The 18,853-nt window shown below is 46.9% G+C and overlaps 2 protein-coding genes across 2 annotated transcripts; one reads left to right on the top strand and one right to left on the bottom strand.

The window, feature by feature from the left end:
- Positions 1-6,272: 6,272 nt before the first annotated feature.
- Positions 6,273-7,131, bottom strand: LOC311141215 (isotocin-neurophysin IT 2; the record flags this gene model as incomplete). The annotated part of the gene is made up of 3 exons (XM_084176474.1): positions 6,273-6,418; positions 6,557-6,761; positions 7,012-7,131. The coding sequence occupies 3 exons, from the start codon at positions 7,129-7,131 to the stop codon at positions 6,273-6,275; spliced, it is 471 nt and encodes a 156-aa protein (XP_084032600.1).
- Positions 7,132-9,658: 2,527 nt separating this feature from the next.
- Positions 9,659-17,323, top strand: LOC311141075 (uncharacterized protein; the record flags this gene model as incomplete). The annotated part of the gene is made up of 7 exons (XM_084176352.1): positions 9,659-9,741; positions 11,058-12,101; positions 12,544-12,711; positions 13,873-14,023; positions 14,790-14,981; positions 16,172-16,346; positions 16,482-17,323. The coding sequence occupies exons 2-7, from the start codon at positions 11,062-11,064 to the stop codon at positions 17,321-17,323; spliced, it is 2,568 nt and encodes an 855-aa protein (XP_084032478.1). The 5' UTR covers positions 9,659-9,741; positions 11,058-11,061.
- Positions 17,324-18,853: the final 1,530 nt, after the last annotated feature.

The raw sequence follows: 18,853 nt of genomic DNA, 5'->3' as shown, positions 1-18,853 counted from the left end.
GACGCGGACCCGGGCGCGTGGGATGACCACGGTGGAACTCAGTCAGGAGGGATGGATCTAGGATATCCCTCCTAGGCACCCAGCACCGTTCCTCCGGACCGTACCCCTCCCACTCCACGAGATTTTGGAGACCACTCATCCGGCGTCTCGAGTCCAAGATGGTCCGGACCCTGTACGCCGGAGCCCCCTCGAAGTCCAATGGGGGCGGAGGGGTCTCTCCTATCTCATCTTCTTGGAGTGGACCAGCTACCACCGGCCTGAGAAGAGACACATGGAACGAGGGGTTAATATTCTTATAATCAATAGGCAGTTGTAACCTGTAACACACCTCGTTCAATCTTCTCAGGACTTTAAAGGGCCCCACAAACCGCCGACCCAGCTTCCGGCAGGGCAGGCGGAGGGGCAGGTTTCGAGTCGAGAGCCAGACTCGATCTCCCGGTGCGTATACCGGTCCCTCACTGCGGTGGCGATCGGCGCTCGCCTTCTGTCGACGGATGGCCCGCTGCAGATGGACATGTGCAGCGTCCCACGTCTCCTCCGAGCGCCGAATCCACTCATCCACCGCAGGCGCCTCGATCTGGCTCTCGTGCCATGGTGCCAGAACCGGCTGATACCCTAGAACACACTGGAAAGGTGTTAGATTGGTGGAGGAGTGGCGGAGAGAGTTCTGGGCCATCTCTGCCCAGGGGATATACCTTGACCACTCCTCCGGCCGGCCCTGGCAATAGGACCTCAGAAACCTACCCACATCCTGGTTGACTCGTTCTACCTGCCCATTGCTCTCTGGGTGGTAACCCGAGGTAAGGCTCACCGAGACCCCCAAGCGTTCCATGAACGCCCCCCAGACCCTGGAGGTGAACTGGGGACCTCGGTCAGACACTATATCCTCGGGCACCCCATAGTGCCGGAAAACGTGGGTAAATAGGGCCTCAGCGGTCTTTAGGGCAGTAGGGAGACCCGGCATTGGGAGGAGACGACAGGCCTTGGAAAACCGATCCACAACGACCAAAATAGTGGTATTCCCCTGGGAGGGGGGAAGGTCTGTCACGAAATCCACCGAGAGGTGGGACCATGGTCGTTGTGGAACGGGCAGGGGATGTAACTTTCCCCTGGGCAAATGTCTAGGCGCCTTACACTGGGCGCACACCGAGCAGGAGGAGACATAAACCCTCACATCCCTAGCTAACGTTGGCCACCAGTATTTCACGCTAAGGCAGTGCACTGTCCGGCCAATACCTGGATGTCCAGAGGAGGGTGATGTATGAGCCCAATAAATAAGGCGGTCACGAACCTCGAGCGGAACATACGTCCGCCCCACCGGACACTCTGGGGGAGTAGGGTCGGTACGCAGTGCCCGCTCGATCTCCGCATCGACCTCCCACACCACCGGAGCCACCAGACAAGACTCTGGCAGTATGGGAGTAGGCTCAATGGACCTCTCCTCTGTGTCATACCGCCGGGACAGGGCGTCTGCCTTACCGTTCTGGGACCCTGGGATGTATGTGATCTTAAAAACAAACCGGGTCAGGAACATGTTCCACCTAGCCTGACGAGGGTTCAATCTCCTAGCTGCCCGGATGTACTCCAGGTTACGGTGGTCAGTCAGAATGAGGAAAGGGTGTTGAGCCCCCTCAAGCCAATGCCTCCACACCTTTAGGGCCTGGACTACAGCTAACAGCTCCCTGTCCCCTACATCATAATTACGCTCCGCCGAGCTGAGCTTCTTAGAATAGAACGCACAGGGGCGGAGTTTAGGTGGCGTGCCGGACCGTTGCGACAGGACTGCCCCAATACCGGCCTCGGACGCGTCTACCTCAACTTGGAATGGTAAAGCGGGATCCGGATGCGCCAGCACCAGAGCCGAAGTGAACAGGTTCTTCAGTTTAACAAATGCCCTGTCCGCTTCAGCTGACCACTGCAAACGCACCGGACCCCCCTTTAGCAGGGACGTAATGGGAGCTGCCACCTGTCCAAAGCCCCGGATAAACCTCCGGTAGTAATTAGCAAACCCCAAAAACTGCTGCACCTCTTTTACAGTGGTTGGAGTTTGCCAATTACGCACGGCCGACACAAGGTCAACCTCTATCTTCACACCAGACGCGGACAATCGATAACCCAAAAAGGAGACGGACTCCTGGAAAAACAAGCATTTCTCTGCCTTGACATACAAGTCATGCTCCAACAGCCTCCTCAACACTCGGCGCACCAGGGCTACATGATCGGCTCGTGTAGAAGAGTACACTAGGATGTCGTCGATGTATACTACCACACCCTGCCCATGCATGTCCCGGAAAATCTCGTCAACAAAGGATTGGAAGACTGAAGGAGCATTCATTAACCCGTATGGCATGACGAGATACTCGTAATGACCCGAGGTGGTGCTAAATGCTGTTTTCCATTCATCCCCCTCCCTAATGCGCACCAGATTGTACGCGCTCCTGAGATCTAACTTTGTGAAGAACCTTGCTCCGCGTAATGACTCCGTCATAGTCGCAATCAGAGGAAGAGGGTAACTGTACTTAAACGTGATCTGATTGAGACTACGGTAATCAATACACGGGCGCAAACCCCCGTCCTTCTTCTTCACAAAGAAGAAACTCGAGGAAACCGGGGAAGTGGAGGACCGTATGTATCCCTGTGCCAAGGACTCGGCTATGTAAGTCTCCATAGCCGCTGTCTCCTCTTGAGACAGGGGATACACACGGCTCCGCGGAAGTGCCGCTCCTGTTTGGAGATCTATCGCACAATCACCCTGTCTATGAGGTGGTAGCCGTGTTGCCCTCGTTTTGCTGAACACAAGTGCTAAATCCTCATATTCAGGGGGAATGCGCATTGCGGGCACTTGGTTCGGACTCTCCACCGAGGTCGCCCCTAAGGAAACACCTAGACATCTCCCTACACACTGGGCAGACCACTCCATAAGAGCCCTCTGTTGCCACGCAATGGTAGGATCATGGGCGCTTAACCAGGGAAGCCCCAGCACCACGGGATACGCAGGAGAGTCGATCAGATAAAACTGAATGATCTCCTCATGACCCTCCTGCGTCGTCATCTTAAGTGGTGCTGTGACTTCTCTGATCAACCCCGACCCCAGCTGCCGGCTGTCTAGGGCATGAACAGGAAAGGGGGCTTCTACCGGCCGAAGGGGAATTCCTAACCCATAACAAAATTCACGATCAACAAAATTCCCAGCTGCGCCTGAATCTACTAGCGCCTTATGCTGGGAATGAGGTGCCACCTGTGGAAATCTCACAGGTATACACAAGTGACCAACAGAGAGCTCTGGGTAAGTGGGGCGCCTACTCACCTGAAATGACTCCCCAGTGCGTGACCTGTTGTCCCCTCTCCTAGGAGACCCTCCCCAGCACCTAGCCGCAGTGTGTCCTCCACGGCCACAGTTGGTGCAGGGGACGGCCCCCCTCGGGTTCTCTCTCCTCCTCTCCCTAGCGCCAGCACCCCTGAGCTCCATGGGAATCGGCTCGGAGGTGCTGTAGGGTGGAATGGACGACCCCCACTCGGGACGTCCGCGGGTAGCCAGCAGGGTGTCGAGACGGATGGAAATGTCCACCAACTGATCGAACGATAGGTTGGTGTCCCTGCAGGCCAGCTCACGACGAACGTCCTCTCGTAGGCTACACCGGTAATGGTCAATGAGGGCCCTCTCATTCCACCCCGCATCCGCCGCTAGAGTCCGGAACTCCAGGGCGAACTGCTGTGCACTCCTCTTCCCCTGTCGGAGGTGGAACGGACGCTCCCCCGCCGCCTTCCCCTCAGGTGGATGATCGAACACAGCCCTGAAGCGGCGGGAGAACTCCGCGTAGGTGATGGTGGCGGCGTCTATTCCCCTCCATTCGGCGTTGGCCCACTCCAACGCCTTGCCGGATAGACAGGAGATGAGGGCGGAGACGCTCTCGTATCCCGAGGGCGCCGGGTGTATGGTGGCCAGGTAGAGTTCCACCTGCAGGAGGAACCCCTGACACCCGGCTGCAGAACCATCATATGCCCTCGGGAGCGAGAGCCGAATGCCACTGGGTTCCGGTGCTGGGAGAGGAGGACTGACCGATGGTGATGGTAAGGTGTGCGAAGGCGTGGGCACCTCTCCCGTAACCAATCGGCGCAGAGTGTTGGACACCTCGTTCATGGCGGCCCCAAGTTGCCGGATCATGGTGTCTTGGTCGCTGATCCGATCCTCCAGCGACTTGGGTGCCGCCGCTGCTCCTGCTGACTCCATATGGTGTGTTGTTCTGTCAAGAGCTGAGGTAAATGTGGTGTGGGAGTCAGGCGCAGGACACCGAAGCTTAGTCCAACAAAGTTTACTAGTGCAATACAAAGCACAAAATCAATCAACGGCCTCAACAATGAACAGAGGCGAGCGATTACGCAAACTGTGCGTAAACAACAAAACGATAAACAGAGAAAACACGCAGCACCAACGGACAGGCGAAATAACAACACACAACCTAACCAACACAAAACAGGCAACTTATAGGACACATAATCAGACACAAACGGACACAGGTGCAACAGACAGACAAAAGCAATCAAACATGGAAACATCTAACGGTGGCAGCTAGTACTCCGGGGACGGCGAACGCCGAAGCCTGCCCGAGCAAGGAGGAGGAGCAGCCTCGGCAGAATCCGTGACACTAACTGCTACTGCATAGTAGACAGAGAGAGATCCAGCTGCTGGACTAGACTTAAGGACACTTTACACCAGTTGCAGGATGTAGTGCAGAATGTAAAAAAACTCAAATAAACAAACAAATAATAGTAAAAGCTGATTCACAAAACATTAAAGCATATCAGTATTTCATTGCATCTAAATTATGCTCATTTTTTCCTTTTATTTGGTGGAACGTTTTAATATATTCCCTGATTAGATGTTATACTCTATACCTCTCTATAGAATTACATGATTACTAATTATGTAACATGATGTCTATGGTTACTATGTAACATGATGTATATGGTTACTATGTAACATGATGTCTATAGTTACTATGTAACATGATGTCAATGGTTACTATGTAGCATGATGGGTGCATTTGTAAGTTCACTCTGGCTAGCTACTCCGATTTCAGAGCACTCTCGTCTGACTGTGCCAGAGCACAGAATGAATTTTCGAACGCTCAACACCCGCTGAACATGACCGATGCCAGTAAATGTCGGCAAAGAAAAGTATTTCAGTTGTTGCCAGCAGCACATTTACAGTCACTAAAGCTCTGGATAACATGAAAACAGCCTAACCAGCTCTGCTAGGGCGAGTAAAATGGTCAGAGTGTGGTGTTCTCTCATTTGTGTCTGGAAGTAGCTAGCAAGCTAGCCAACTTTAGCCAGTTAGCTTGGGTGCTTGACAGCCGTTGTGAGGTCAGAACGCTCAGATCAACCCTACTCCTCGGCCAGAGCGTCCAGTGTGCACTCTAAACGCTCCGAGAGCGAAACGCTCTGAATTTATGGACAGACAATCTGACAACGCTCTGAATTTACGAATGACCCAGAGTGCACTCTGACACACTGGAGGCAATTTACAAACGCACCCAATGCCTATGGTTACAACCTATTTTGGATATCATATCACAATCAGCAATTACATTTTATGTTTATGGTTCATCATTGGAAATTAAAAACTCTAAATTACCTTCTGGAGATCCGCTCAAAATGTTTGGGTGATATGAGACCAAAATAATGACAGCCAGTGAGGGAGAGTAAAGTCCACTGAATTAAAACTAGTAGAACAGACACGTTGCTTTTAAAAGCACAGGCCTAAACACTGAGCCTAATGTTACAGTAAATATGATAACTATATGATGCACAGCACTTAGCCACTCATTTAATGTTTCAGATGTAGATGTCATTGCACAACTGGTAATTGTTTGAGTTAGATGAAAGAGAAAAATACATACACCACGCATACTATCACAAGCTTTATTAACATACACATTTGAACTCTTTACACGTGTAATAATTATTACAGCTATTTCTATACATACAGTACATAGCTACAATATTTAAGTATGCAATATAAAGGCAATCTACAGAGGAGTGCTCAGGGTCCTAACTAAGAATTTAACTCCAGTGTTTGATAATACATTAAATGTTAAATTCTTAGCTAGGTCCCATCCACTGAGGTTGCCAATATACTGAAGAAGGAGGCCAGTAAATGGGTGGGTGAAATAGGTGGGTTGTACAATGAACTACAACTAGGTAACTTTGAACTACAAATCCTATCAACCTATCTCTCAAGTGATTGGAACCCTGGTGTCACTTGCAGCTCATTGGTGGACTCGATGAGGAGGGGTGTGGCCAGCCAAGTGCAGGAGCCTGAGGATGACGTCACCAGAGTCGTTGCCCTCTGATTGGCTGATTTGATTGTTGCCTTCCTCCTCGGCCAGACAAGATTGGTCCACACTGCAGCCCTCTGAGATACAAAATAAAGGATGGAGCAGGATACACAAGTCAGAAAGCACAGAATTGTATCCACCACTCTATTAGAACAATTTCAGTGGTATATAACCACAAGGATCATCACAGAAATATAGAATTGATGTGCCCTCACCTGAGTCACAGCAGACTCCCGGTGCAGCGCAGCGTCCTGTATCAGATCCACAGGGTCTCCCTCCTGCCTGGCAGGGGGTGGGCAGGTAGTTCTCCTCCATGCAGCGTGCCGTCTCTGGGGAGCCCATCCAGCAGCCCAGCCCTTCCCCACAGCAGATACTGGGGCCAAAGCAGCGGCCCTGGTCCCCTGGTCCACATGTCATGCACTTCAGGGGGAGAGAAGGGACAGTCGGGTATGAGGTTGTTCCATCATTCCAAAAAAAGAGATTCTTATCAACATTCTTGCTCCCTTTTACATGAAGATAACGGTTCATTGTCAAATCTCAGAATTCAGTACTTTTACAGAGCCCCACTTTGCCTCTACTCATCTTGATGCATCTCTAAGACAAATCATAGCTGTTATTTACACATTATATTTAAATAGTCTAGATATAGACAGATTCAGTTGCGGCTCACCTTGCGCTGTGGAGCGTCCATTATGGACCTCTTGCCCCCGATGGGACAGTTGGAGATGTAGCAGGCTGAACAGACAGACAGGGTGTAAAGTAGACACACGGACACGGCGGCTCCAGTCATCTCTACTGAGAGAATGATAGATCAGGAATAGAAAGAGCGAAAGGGATGAGAAGGACACAGACATTGACGGAGAAGAGTCCCAATATTATGTCTAACATTCCCCTTACACTGTCAAATGGAAATATCGTACAAATCTGAAACACTGATATCTAAACAAACTAAACAAGACATACAACACAGAGACAGACTGACACACAAACACCTATACACATATCCACAGAGACAAGCTCACTTGCTGATCTCCCGATGTACAGCACAAGGCGAATGCGTTTGTTCGTTTCGGAGTGACTCCCAGGTGAATGTTGAAGTTCTATATCTTCAGTGGCACCCAGACCTCTTATATACCCTCTTCCGTCTCTCCAGGAGTGACACGGACCCCTGACAACCACTTAAGGTGTGTATTAATGAGCCTCTCTTACTCCCCCTTCCCCCTGCTAGTGCTGGGCTGGGCAGAGGCATGGCCAGTGGTACAGTCATATAGTGGCCTGGCGCGGCCCAAGCCACAGAGACAGTCATTAGTGCAGGGCCTGTGTCCGTGACCATGCATGTGAGAGAGGAGAGGGGTTAAGAATGAGACAGAGGGAAAGTGTTTAGTTTGTAGCTGGGGAGGTTTGTTGAACCTAGACCTTTGGCCTATTATAAGAAAGATGAGGAGAGCAGTGAGCAGTGTTTTTCAGTGAGCAGTGTTTTTCAGTGTCAGCTGACTATCTGACAGACTGGCAGGCTACATCCTATAGGTTTCAGATCAAGGATTGGGAAGCAGTATCATAAAGTGGTTGGATAAGACCTATTTGGACATATTTGTACACCTTACTGATATTCTCCACTAGGGGATCTCTTATCAATGCACTTTATGATCTTATTGGCTATGAAACAAGAAGCATCACTTAATCTTCAAATCAAATTCAGATTTGTTTTTCAGATTTGTTTGGTTTGCTAATTAAAAAGCAACAATATGCAGCTATCGTAGTCCATAATTACATAAATATGATTACACAATCATGGTCAAATGTATACACACACGCACACACACACACACACGCATGCACACACACACACACACACACACACACACACACACACACACACACACACACACATACACACACTCCTGATATACCTGATATGTCACCTTGATAAACTTGCTAATATCTAAAAGGATTTAGTACACATTGTCGAGGTCTTAGGTTAATTGATTTAATGAGTCCATTAACACAGACAATGGTAATCAGCTTCCTATTAAAGGCTTTTCACTCTTCCAATGAGATGAGCTCAATTAGTGCCTTCCGGATTAGTAATCCTGTTATTGATGGAGAAAGGCAGGGTCAAGATTTATACAAATTGGTTTACGTCAGATGATTGGTACATACACGTGTCATAAGATGACATCATCGTTTGCAACCTTTCAGAGATAGTAAACACTCCTCTTGTATGATGAATCATTGTGAGGTAAGACAAGAAAAGTCTGGGTGTTGTTGCCAAAAACCTGTCTATATGCTTGAGTATAGGCCTGACTGAGAGACTGATGATGGCCCAGTTCAAATATGTTTTATGTGCATCCTTCCTCACTTTTAAAGATGATTTGAAGAGACTCATAGTGTTGCTGCTCTATCACCTGGTAGACTACCAGTCAGACATATTGGCCAACAACTGAGCTATTCTCCCATGGTGCAGTGAGGTTCTCCAACGCCATGTGGCTGTATTGACTCACTACATGTTACACTGTCCTACATGATTCAACTCACTCCTTCTGTTTATCCTGCAGAAAACCTCCCCATCACCCAAGAGGGTAAAGCAGACCAGATGAACAAAGGAATACCTTGAAATACTCTAATATTACTAGTCATTACATTGATACCCTAATATAAAATATGTAAAATCAGACAGAGCTTCACTTTGATTTAGATTTGTGTCTAAACGACTTGGAATCCTGAAGACATGTCATCATGGCACTTAAACTTTCTAAATAGAAATGATAACCTAACCATGAGCATTCACAAAGCATTCATCAGCTTCACAAAACACATTTCCTGAAGCCATTATTGCACTAACTAATGTCATAGCTACATACAGTGTTATTATGTTTAACCCTGCATGATGGGAAAAGCAGGAATGTGAAAGTGACTCCCAGAACTGTTGGTGTTGACAGTCTAAAACTCCTCTCCTAGACTTGCATGCCTTTTAATGAATGCACAATATTGAAACAGCATTGTACTACTATTTAATTGTTAAAAACAAGCCTCATCCAGTCACCCCCAAAGTAAAATCCTTATTTTGTAGAGAAATGAAGATGTCTATCTAGGGTTTCCTTATTTTTCTGCAGGAAGGCACTAGGCTTGTTGACTTCCTCTCCCCTCCCTTCCTTCCTTCTCTCCGAAGGTACTCATCTGAAAAATGAGAACAAAGTGATTGTTCCTGTTCTCTTTCTTAAGTCACTTCAAATGCTGTCCGTGGACGGGTGGCTCATTGTCAGGACAGCAGCAGGGCGAGAGCGGAGCAGAGTGGCCAGAGAGACAGGCACAGGAGCTGGCACCTCAGCCTAATACACAGCTACTGCACTACTGCCACAGTACAGAGGAGAATACAGACAGGCTGAGCTACACTGAGCTGGTGAGTCCCTCAGATCCAACAGAGGACTAACAGGGTAGGGTATGGCAGGGGGATGAGGAGGGGCTTTTGTTTTAATGTGTGAGTTGTGTTGTATTCACTGGGGATGCACACTAGCATGGCAGACATACAGACGGAGAGCCACAGAGGGGTCTTTCCATTCTGTACCATGTTCTGTGTATAATATTGTAATATTGTATACTTCACATCATGATATTATTTTCACACTTTGAATGCAATAACACATTGAAGCTTAGAGTAGACTATTTGTTGTCTCTTTCTATGAACAAGAATTGATTTGTGACCTAATCTTTATATTTTATGATTACCATCACCATCCGGTTCCCCAGCCCTATCAACATTGGAAGATCTCACTGGTTTTGCTCTGTAGAACACAGGTGGTTGGTGAAACCTAAATTGGGGAGGACGGGCTCGTGGTAATGGCTGGAGTGGAATTAGTGGAATGGTATCAAATACATTAAACACGTGTTTGATGCCATTCCATTTGCTCTGTTCCATCCATTATTCTGAGCCGTCCTCCCCTCAGCAGCCTCCACTGCTGTAGAATGATAGCAGTTCACAGAAACCCACACACTATATTTACATAAATAGCCTTATTATTAACAGTATTGCTCCTCCTCTTTTAGCTGCTCTGCAGAAGTCGAACAGTTCCCTGTCTGATTCACTCTATCACAACTCATCTCCATTGTCTGATTCACTCTATCACAGCTAATCTCCTTTCTCTCTCACACCAACTGTCTTCAGTTCATAACCACAAAAACTCCAACATTAATCTGATCATACATAGGCTACTCTTTAGTGTATGTAGTTGATTGGCTCTTCAGAGAGAATGCAGAGTATGCAGACCTACAAATTGTCCATTTGTTTGGAACATGTGGATCTCTAAAGCACAGTAAGAGATCATATGTAGAGCAGTAGTGGAAGACAAAAGGAGAAGTAACCTTCCAACCATCCGTGCAAAAAGATGAACAGAGAGCAGATAGAGGGGGAGAAGCGAAAAGTGAGCGGGAGGGAGAGGTAAACGTTAGTTCCTGATTTCAGAGGGATGGATGGTAGAGGAAGAAGGGATGACAGCACAAATGAGAGAAGTGACAGATTAAAGAGGTGTAACAGAGGACAGCGATTTGTGTTGTCACTACTACCTGTGCAGTAGGTGTGCATCACGATAGGTGTGTCACTATAACTCTCGATTAAGTGCTGTTTCCTATTCTTCAGGTCTTGAAGAAGCATTTCTATGGTAAATATATTGTAATAGTTTAAATAAATAACTGGTTTCCTCTCTGTATTTCCCCATGCAGGTAAATGATGAACAGAGAAGTCCTAGGTTTCAGACCAGACAAGAGGAGTCCTCTTAGGGAAGACCTGAGACCTGTCTCTCACCACAGTCTTTACCTGAGCCAACCTCCATTCTACCTGAACCCCCCCAAACACTCCCTCTCCCCGACCAGAGAGGCCTACAGCGCCACCTTCAGTCCTCTGACTTACCATCAACCCATTGGCTCTGAGGGCATCCATTACACCCAGAGGGAAGGCTCCCAAAAACGTAAAAGAACTCCACTCAAAATGGAGGGTTCCAAATCCCCAACTCCTGGAGACATGGAGGAGGTGGAGCGTCGAGGCAACACCAGGACTGTTGATCTCTCCCACCTTCCGTTCTCCCTCCCTCCTCACCCGCGTCTCTCTCCCTCTCCCATGCCCATCCCAGGTATGATCGACCTGACCCGGCTCCAGCTGCACAGCAGGGCTCTGTCCAGGTATGATCCACCTATGGGCCTCCCAGTGCAGGTGAAACAGGAACCAATCAGCCCCTCACCTGTGTGGCCTCCCTCTCCTCTCCTCCTGCACCACCCTCCTCCCCCGTTCTTTCCCCCTCTCCACCCCAGCCTCCTCCCCTTCCCCTTCTTCATGCCTGGGCCTGTCATGCACCTCTCTCCTGGAGCCTTCTACCCCAGAGAGGCCCTCAGACCTAGTCGGCGTGGCCCAGACGGAGGCCCCCGAGGTGGGATGTCCAGCGCTCAGAAGCTGGGTCTCAACATCCACATCGACGACAGCTACTACGTAGATGTAGGGGGAGACCAGAAGCGTTGGAAGTGCCGTGTATGTGAGAAGTCATACACCTCCAAGTATAACCTGGTCACACACATCCTGGGCCACAGCGGGATCAAGCCTCACGGCTGCCACCTGTGTGGGAAGCTGTTCAAGCAGCTCAGCCACCTGCACACACACCTGCTTACTCACCAGGGCACACGGCCACACAAGTGCCAGGTGTGCCACAAAGCCTTCACCCAGACCAGCCACCTGAAGAGACACATGATGCAGCATAGTGATGTGAAGCCATACAGGTCAGTACTGGGATGATCTTTGTCTAGACTGTCTGTTCCATTTCACACATCCAGGATATACTGTTTAGTTAGTCTAGTTGAGAACTAAGAAAATTATTTAATTAACAAGGACCTTACATTACATGCCTTCAGTCTTTGACTCAAACTTAAAGGAAAACTCCACCCATATGATGCAAAATGCATCATACCGGCTGTATTTCTGAAAATGTGATTGCTGACATGCAAAACATGTTGGGACGGTATCAACAATGGACTAATGAAACAAATACCCAAATGTAGTTTTTGGGTGGAATTTTCTTTTAAGAAGATAGACTAAAGTTCAGGAATAGTTATAAATATGATCATTCATTACTCTTGATTCATGCATGCAAGTTAGTGTCTACTTTCTGCTAGACAAAAAATATATTGGGACAATAAACATCTATTCATCTCTCCTCTCCAGTTGTGGGGTGTGTGGGAGGGGCTTTGCCTATCCTAGTGAGCTGCGGGCCCATGAGCTGAAGCATGAGAAAGGCCAGGAGAACGTGTGTGTAGAGTGTGGTCTGGACTTCCCCACTCTGGCCCAGCTCAAGAGACACCTGACAGCCCACAGAGGACCCACCCTCTACAGGTACGTATGCCCAGAAACACCAGATGGGTTTTAAACCAGAAAGTGTACAAATATTGGTTTAAACACATTACCTCATACATCTGTTACCCTTATTTCTGGTTGTGGGCTCGGCAGCGAAAAATTAAACGCGGATTATTACAGGAAACTATTACTTGTTGTTTCCAGACCAAGACAACCAAGCAGCCAGGGACATCTATTTCTCCCGACACGTGCAGGCGCAGGTGCCTCTGGGTATAATATTGCTTTCAAAATAAAAGTCCCCAAAGACTCAAAAGACCTACAGTACCTAACACTAAAATAAAAGTCCTTATAAACTAAGGCTACACGTCTACTACGCTATGCGCCTAATACAGTATGATTATACAGTTATACAGTAAAACTGTAAATGTTTTTGACGGTCTCTGGTATAAGCAAACGCTCCGATGAAGGCTCTAATGCCAAAATGTGTCCGATTTTAATAAATAAGATGTACAGTTACTACTGGACCTCCATTTTCATCAAGTGGCTGAATATCTCTTTAATATTCAGTTTGAACTTGAACTTGAACTTGATATTTAATGCATGCAACTTTTTGTTGACTCCCAAGGTAGTGGGAGGAAATCCAAGCCACTTTAGAATGTCTGTTTTCTGTCTAGGTGTAGTGAATGTCTGTTTTCTGTCTAGGTGTAGTGAATGTCTGTTTTCTGTCCAGGTGTAGTGAATGTCTGTTTCCTTTCCAGGTGTAGTGAGTTTGTGCTTTGTGTCTAGGTGTAGTGTCTGTTTTCTGTCTAGGCGTAGTGAATGTCTGTTTTCTGTCCAGGTATAGTGAATGTCTGTTTTCTGTCCAGGTGTAGTGAATGTCTGTTTTTCTGTACAGGTGTAGTGAATGTCTGTTTTCTGTCTAGGCGTAGTGAATGTCTGTTTTCTGTCCAGGTGTAGTGAATGTCTGTTTCCTTTCCAGGTGTAGTGAGTTTGTGTTTTGTGTCTAGGTGTAGTGTCTGTTTTCTGTCTAGGCGTAGTGAATGTCTGTTTTCTGTACAGGTGTAGTGAATGTCTGTTTTCTGTCCAGGTGTAGTGAATGTCTGTTTTCTGTCTAGGCGTAGTGAATGTCTGTTTTCTGTCCAGGTGTAGTGAATGTCTGTTTTTCTGTACAGGTGTAGTGAATGTCTGTTTTCTATCTAGGTGTAGTGAGTGCCAGAAGAGCTTCCAGTATCCCAGTCAGCTGCAGAACCACATGATGAAGCATAAAGACATCCGGCCATACATCTGCAGCGAGTGTGGCATGGAGTTCATACAGTCCCATCACCTCAAACAACACACACTTACACATAAGGTAAGGCTGGGTGGGGTCTTCATACTGTCCAAGTACTAATGTCCACTAATGTCAACGTGTGTTAGGATGAAAATGTCTTTACAGGGCTAGGTTGTGTTGTGTTGTGGAGATGAAGCGTGGGTCAGTGTGTGTTAAGGTAGGCTTTACCTGTTGACAGTATCAGCTGATTGGTGACATGACACTTTGCCTACATCAGGGGCCTTTCCATTTGTTGACTTGAAATGGTTTTGGTTGTTATTGTTTTTCATTTGCTATAGGATATTCATGACAGTATGATGGCTTTTACACTACTGGGCATCATTGCATATCATTGTTTCTGCTTCAAACAGTATTTTAGTACTACATGGCGAAGCCAGGACACATGTGAGTGCTTGTTACAGTAACAGTAGTCCAGGCATGTAATATTGTGAGAATCCTATTATTAAAACAAAAAAGATGATACAAGTCATCTCCTCTCTTGTTGTCATGCTCACATCTTGCTGCAATGTCTTTCTTGTCCCTGACGGACTTGCTTGTCAAGATGTAAGAAAATGTTCCACTATGATGGTTATTTAAACAAACAACAATAAATTACTCTCTTTCTTTCTTTCTTTCTTTCTTTCTTTCTTTCTTTCTTTCTTTCTTTCTTTCTTTCTTTCTTTCTTTCTTTCTTTCTTTCTTTCTTTCTTTCTTTCTTTCTTTCTTTCTTTCTTTCTTTCTTTCTTTCTTTCTTTCTTTCTTTCTTTCTTTCTTTCTTTCTCTCTCTCTCTCTCTCTCTTTCTCTCAGGGGCTGAAGGAGCACAAGTGTCGTATCTGTGGTCGTGAGTTCACCCTCCTGGCCAACATGAAGCGCCACATCCTGATCCATACTAACATCCGGGCCTACCAGTGCCACCTCTGCTTCAAGAGCTTTGTCCAGAAACAGACCCTCAAGGCCCACATGATCGTCCACTCTGACATCAAACCCTACAAATGCAAGGTGAGTGTTCTGATGGTGAACGTTCTTATGACATTTCAGTTGCAACATGCAACAACTCCTTTTAAAGCCAGGGTATCTGAAGATAATACATCTGGTGGATACATGTCAATAGTACCACTATAGGCTATCTGCCTTGCATGTCTTTTTGCATCTCAGACTAATTTTACCTGCTTGATTACTTGAACGAGGGTTGTAACATGTGTTACTTTTTCACTCGGGGCCCCCCTTCCAGCATTGGGGAACTATAATGTTAAGTGGGACCACGTTTAAACTAATGAAGCCAACAGACACTCTGAAGCAGCTCCACACTGTGTGACCTTGTTCTCCAGTAGGAGGGTTGAGACGATGAGCAAATAGCAGATAGAGAGGGGATTTGGCAGTGAGATCCCTCCTCGTCCATAGGAAGGATATTGCTGCACAAACTGCCTCTCTAACAATGGCCCCCAGCCTCCCGGGAGAATGGGCCACGCAAATAGATTTCATCTCGCTTTCTCTGTTGCTGGAGGGAACGCTTCCTGTTTTCTCACGGTCCTCTTGGACAGTTTACAGTCCCTCTCTCCTCCTGAAGGAAAGGACCACCCTAATAAAAAAAGAATGCAGAGGAAGGACAGCGCAGGAGTTGCCAGCCCTACTCTTCTGGCCCTGTCTCGCTTCAGCTTCCTCTGTGTGTGTGTGCTTGTGTGTGCTTGTGTGTGTGCACACGCACGTTCATTCATGAGTACATCTAGCTCCGATTACAGCTCTGAGTGCAGAGAGGATTAGTCATCTAACACATTCGTTGTTGGATAAAAAGGAAAGTTCAATCAATGAGCACAGTTTTAGACTGCATGGCGTGCAGTTTTGTCCTTGAATGGTGTTTACTACACCATGAATTGCCACGGATGTGGTTCAAGGAATAATGGAATTTCCAAATTGTAATTAAGGAATGTGTACACAAACTATTTCAATAGTTGCTATTTAATGATTTATTTGAGGAATAATTACAGTATGTCTTTGCCAAAATGCTGGTTTTGGTTTATCAACTTATCTGTCTGTTGCTTTCAAGCACTAACAATTCTTTCCTAGGACCCTGATTAAGTATTTTTAGGCCGAAAATAAATCTGTTCCATATTCGTTTAAAAAAAATATACTTATTGGTTTGTCCGTGAGCACATATTTGACTTCTTTCTTTTGTTTTTCCTTGTTTTCAGCTGTGTGGGAAGGAGTTCAACAGAATGCATAACCTGATGGGCCATATGCACCTGCACTCTGACAGTAGGCCCTTTAAGTGCCTCTACTGCCCCAGCAAGTTCACTCTGAAGGGAAACCTCACCCGCCACATGAAAGTCAAACATGGAATCATGGATAGGGGCCTGGATGCAAGAGGTAATTACTAAAGGCTATGGAGGAATTCATTTTATGGTTCCTCCCTTCCTGCATTGAAACATCCTACAACATTCCTACCCTGAAGCTAAATCAGAATCAGCCAGTCAGTTTGTAACATGAGTCTCTGTCCCTCAGTGTTCAGGCGGCGGGGGCGCTTCTGCCTGTCGGCCCCTCTGGGTCTCCTGACCCGCTACAGCCAGGAAGAGCCCTTTGACCTCTCCCAGAAGCCCAGGCGGCCGCGGCCCAGCTTGCGCCTCTCCCAGTCAGACGGGGAGAGCGTCCTGGGGAGCTCCTGTCAGGAGGAGGATGAGGAGGAGAGCATGTACAGCAGGAGCCAGTACAGCCCTGAGGTCTACCAGCACCACACTGGGGGACAGGTGTACAGGTCTGAGACAGCTAAACAGATGTACAGACAGGATATGGAGACTAGTGGACAGGTGTACCCGCCTGGGGCAGGTGACGAGGTCCATCAGCCTGTGTCAGAGCCAGGTGATGCAAATAAACAGTTGTACCAGTGTGTAACAGGTAGACAGGTGTATGACTCTGACTCAGAGCTAGGTGACCAGCCGTATGAAATGGAGTCAGAGGCAGGTGAACACCATATAGGTGACAAGCTGTGTTTCCCACGGTCAGGTAATACAGGTGAACATATGTACCACTCAGATTCCGAGCTAGGTAACCAGTTGTATCAGCCTGACCCAGACCAGCTAGAGATAGGTGACCAGATGTACCATTCTGACCCAGGCGAGGAGATGATGGACACACCTGAACCATGTGAAAAAGACTACCACTCAGACCCTGGGGTCTTAACAAAAACCATAAGGCCTAATGAGGAGGAAGAGGAGGATTTGGTGAGAGCTGGGAGCAGGGTAGAGGAAGAACAGAGAAAGCAGTTTAGGCGTTATTTTAGCAGGGAAGAATACAGACGTGTAAGGAGTTATAACGATAGTAACAGTTCCTCTTCTACAGAGCAGTGAAATGAGGAGTAGGTAGCTACTGTGCTGAAGAGAAGAGGGTTGAGAGCTATTCTAAAAGGGTGGGGAGAGAATTTAGTAGTAACTCAAATAAGCCACTGGTGTAGCGCACACTCCCGCAAGACCTTAGAGATAATGTTTGCTTTATAAATGTTGTTTTAAATCTAGAAAAACATGCCAAAATGCTAACGAAATTATCCCTGGAGCATTTAATATTGCTATATAACCAAACAAAAAGAAGTTTGGAGATTTGTATTACATATTTTAATAATCTAATGTTAGAATTAAACAAACAAGACCTTTAAACACTTGTGGGACAACAATTGTAAAAATGAAATGCCTTTTATGGTGTCTGACACAGTTGACATAAATCCAGTTAGTTGCATTTTATGAAAAAATAAACAAAATTGGTTGTTCCTTTCATGGTGTGATAAAAATATATATTTCAAATGTTGTTAATATTAAGACAAATACAGTGCATTTGGAAAGTATTCACACCCCTTAACTTTTTCCACATTTTGTTACGTTATAGCCTTATTCTAAAATGTATTAAATTAATTTTTTCCTCATCAATCTACAGTCGTGGTCAAAGGTTTTGAGAATTACACAAGTATTGGTCTTCACAAAGTTCGCTGCTTCAGTGTTATGAGATATTTTTGTCAGATGTTACTATGGTAGACTGAAGTATAATTACAAGCATTGTGTCAAAGGCTTTTATTGACAATTACATTAACTTTATGCAAAGAGTCAATATTTGCAGTGTTGACCCTGCTTTTTCAAGACCTCTGCAATCCGCCCTGGCATGCTGTCAATTAACGTCTGGGCCACATCCTGACTGGTGGCAGCCCGTTCTTGCATAATCAATGCTTGGAGTTTGTCAGAATTTGTGGGTTTTTGTTTGTCCACCCCCCTCTTGAGGATTGACCACAAGTTCTCAATGGGATTAAGGTCTCGGGAGTTTCCTGGCCATGTCGATGTTTTGTTCCCCGAGCCACTTAGTTATCACTTTTGCCTTATGGCAAGGTGCTCCATCATGCTGGAAAAGGCGTTGTTCGTCACCAAACTGTTCTTGGATGGTTGAGAGAAGTTGCTCTCGGAGGATGTGTTGGTACCATTCTTTATTCATGGCTGTGTTCTTAGGCAAAAATGTGAGTGAGCCCACTCCCTTGGCTGAGAAGCAACCCCACACATGAATGGTCTCAGGATGCTTTACTGTTGGCATGACACAGGACTGATGGCAGCGCTCACCTTGTCTTCTCCGGACAAGGTGTTTTCCGGATGCCCCAAACAATCGGAAAGGGGATTCATCAGAGAAAATGACTTTACCCCAGTCCTCAGCAGTCCAATCCCTGTACCTTTTGCAGAATATCAGTCTGTCCCTGATGTTTTTCCTGGAGAGAAGTGTCTTCTTTGCTGCCCTTCTTGACACCAGGCCATCCTCCAAAGGTATTCGTCTCACTGTGCGTGCAGATGCACTCACACCTGCCTGCTGCCATTCCTGTGCAAGCTCTGCACTGGTGGTGCCCCAAACCC

Source organism: Coregonus lavaretus (genome assembly GCF_964263955.1).
Source record: "Coregonus lavaretus genome assembly, chromosome: 14".
NCBI classification, from domain to species: Eukaryota; Metazoa; Chordata; class Actinopteri; order Salmoniformes; family Salmonidae; genus Coregonus; species Coregonus lavaretus.
Note: the sequence above shows the minus strand (reverse complement) of the source record. Positions and strands in the feature narration are given on the sequence as shown.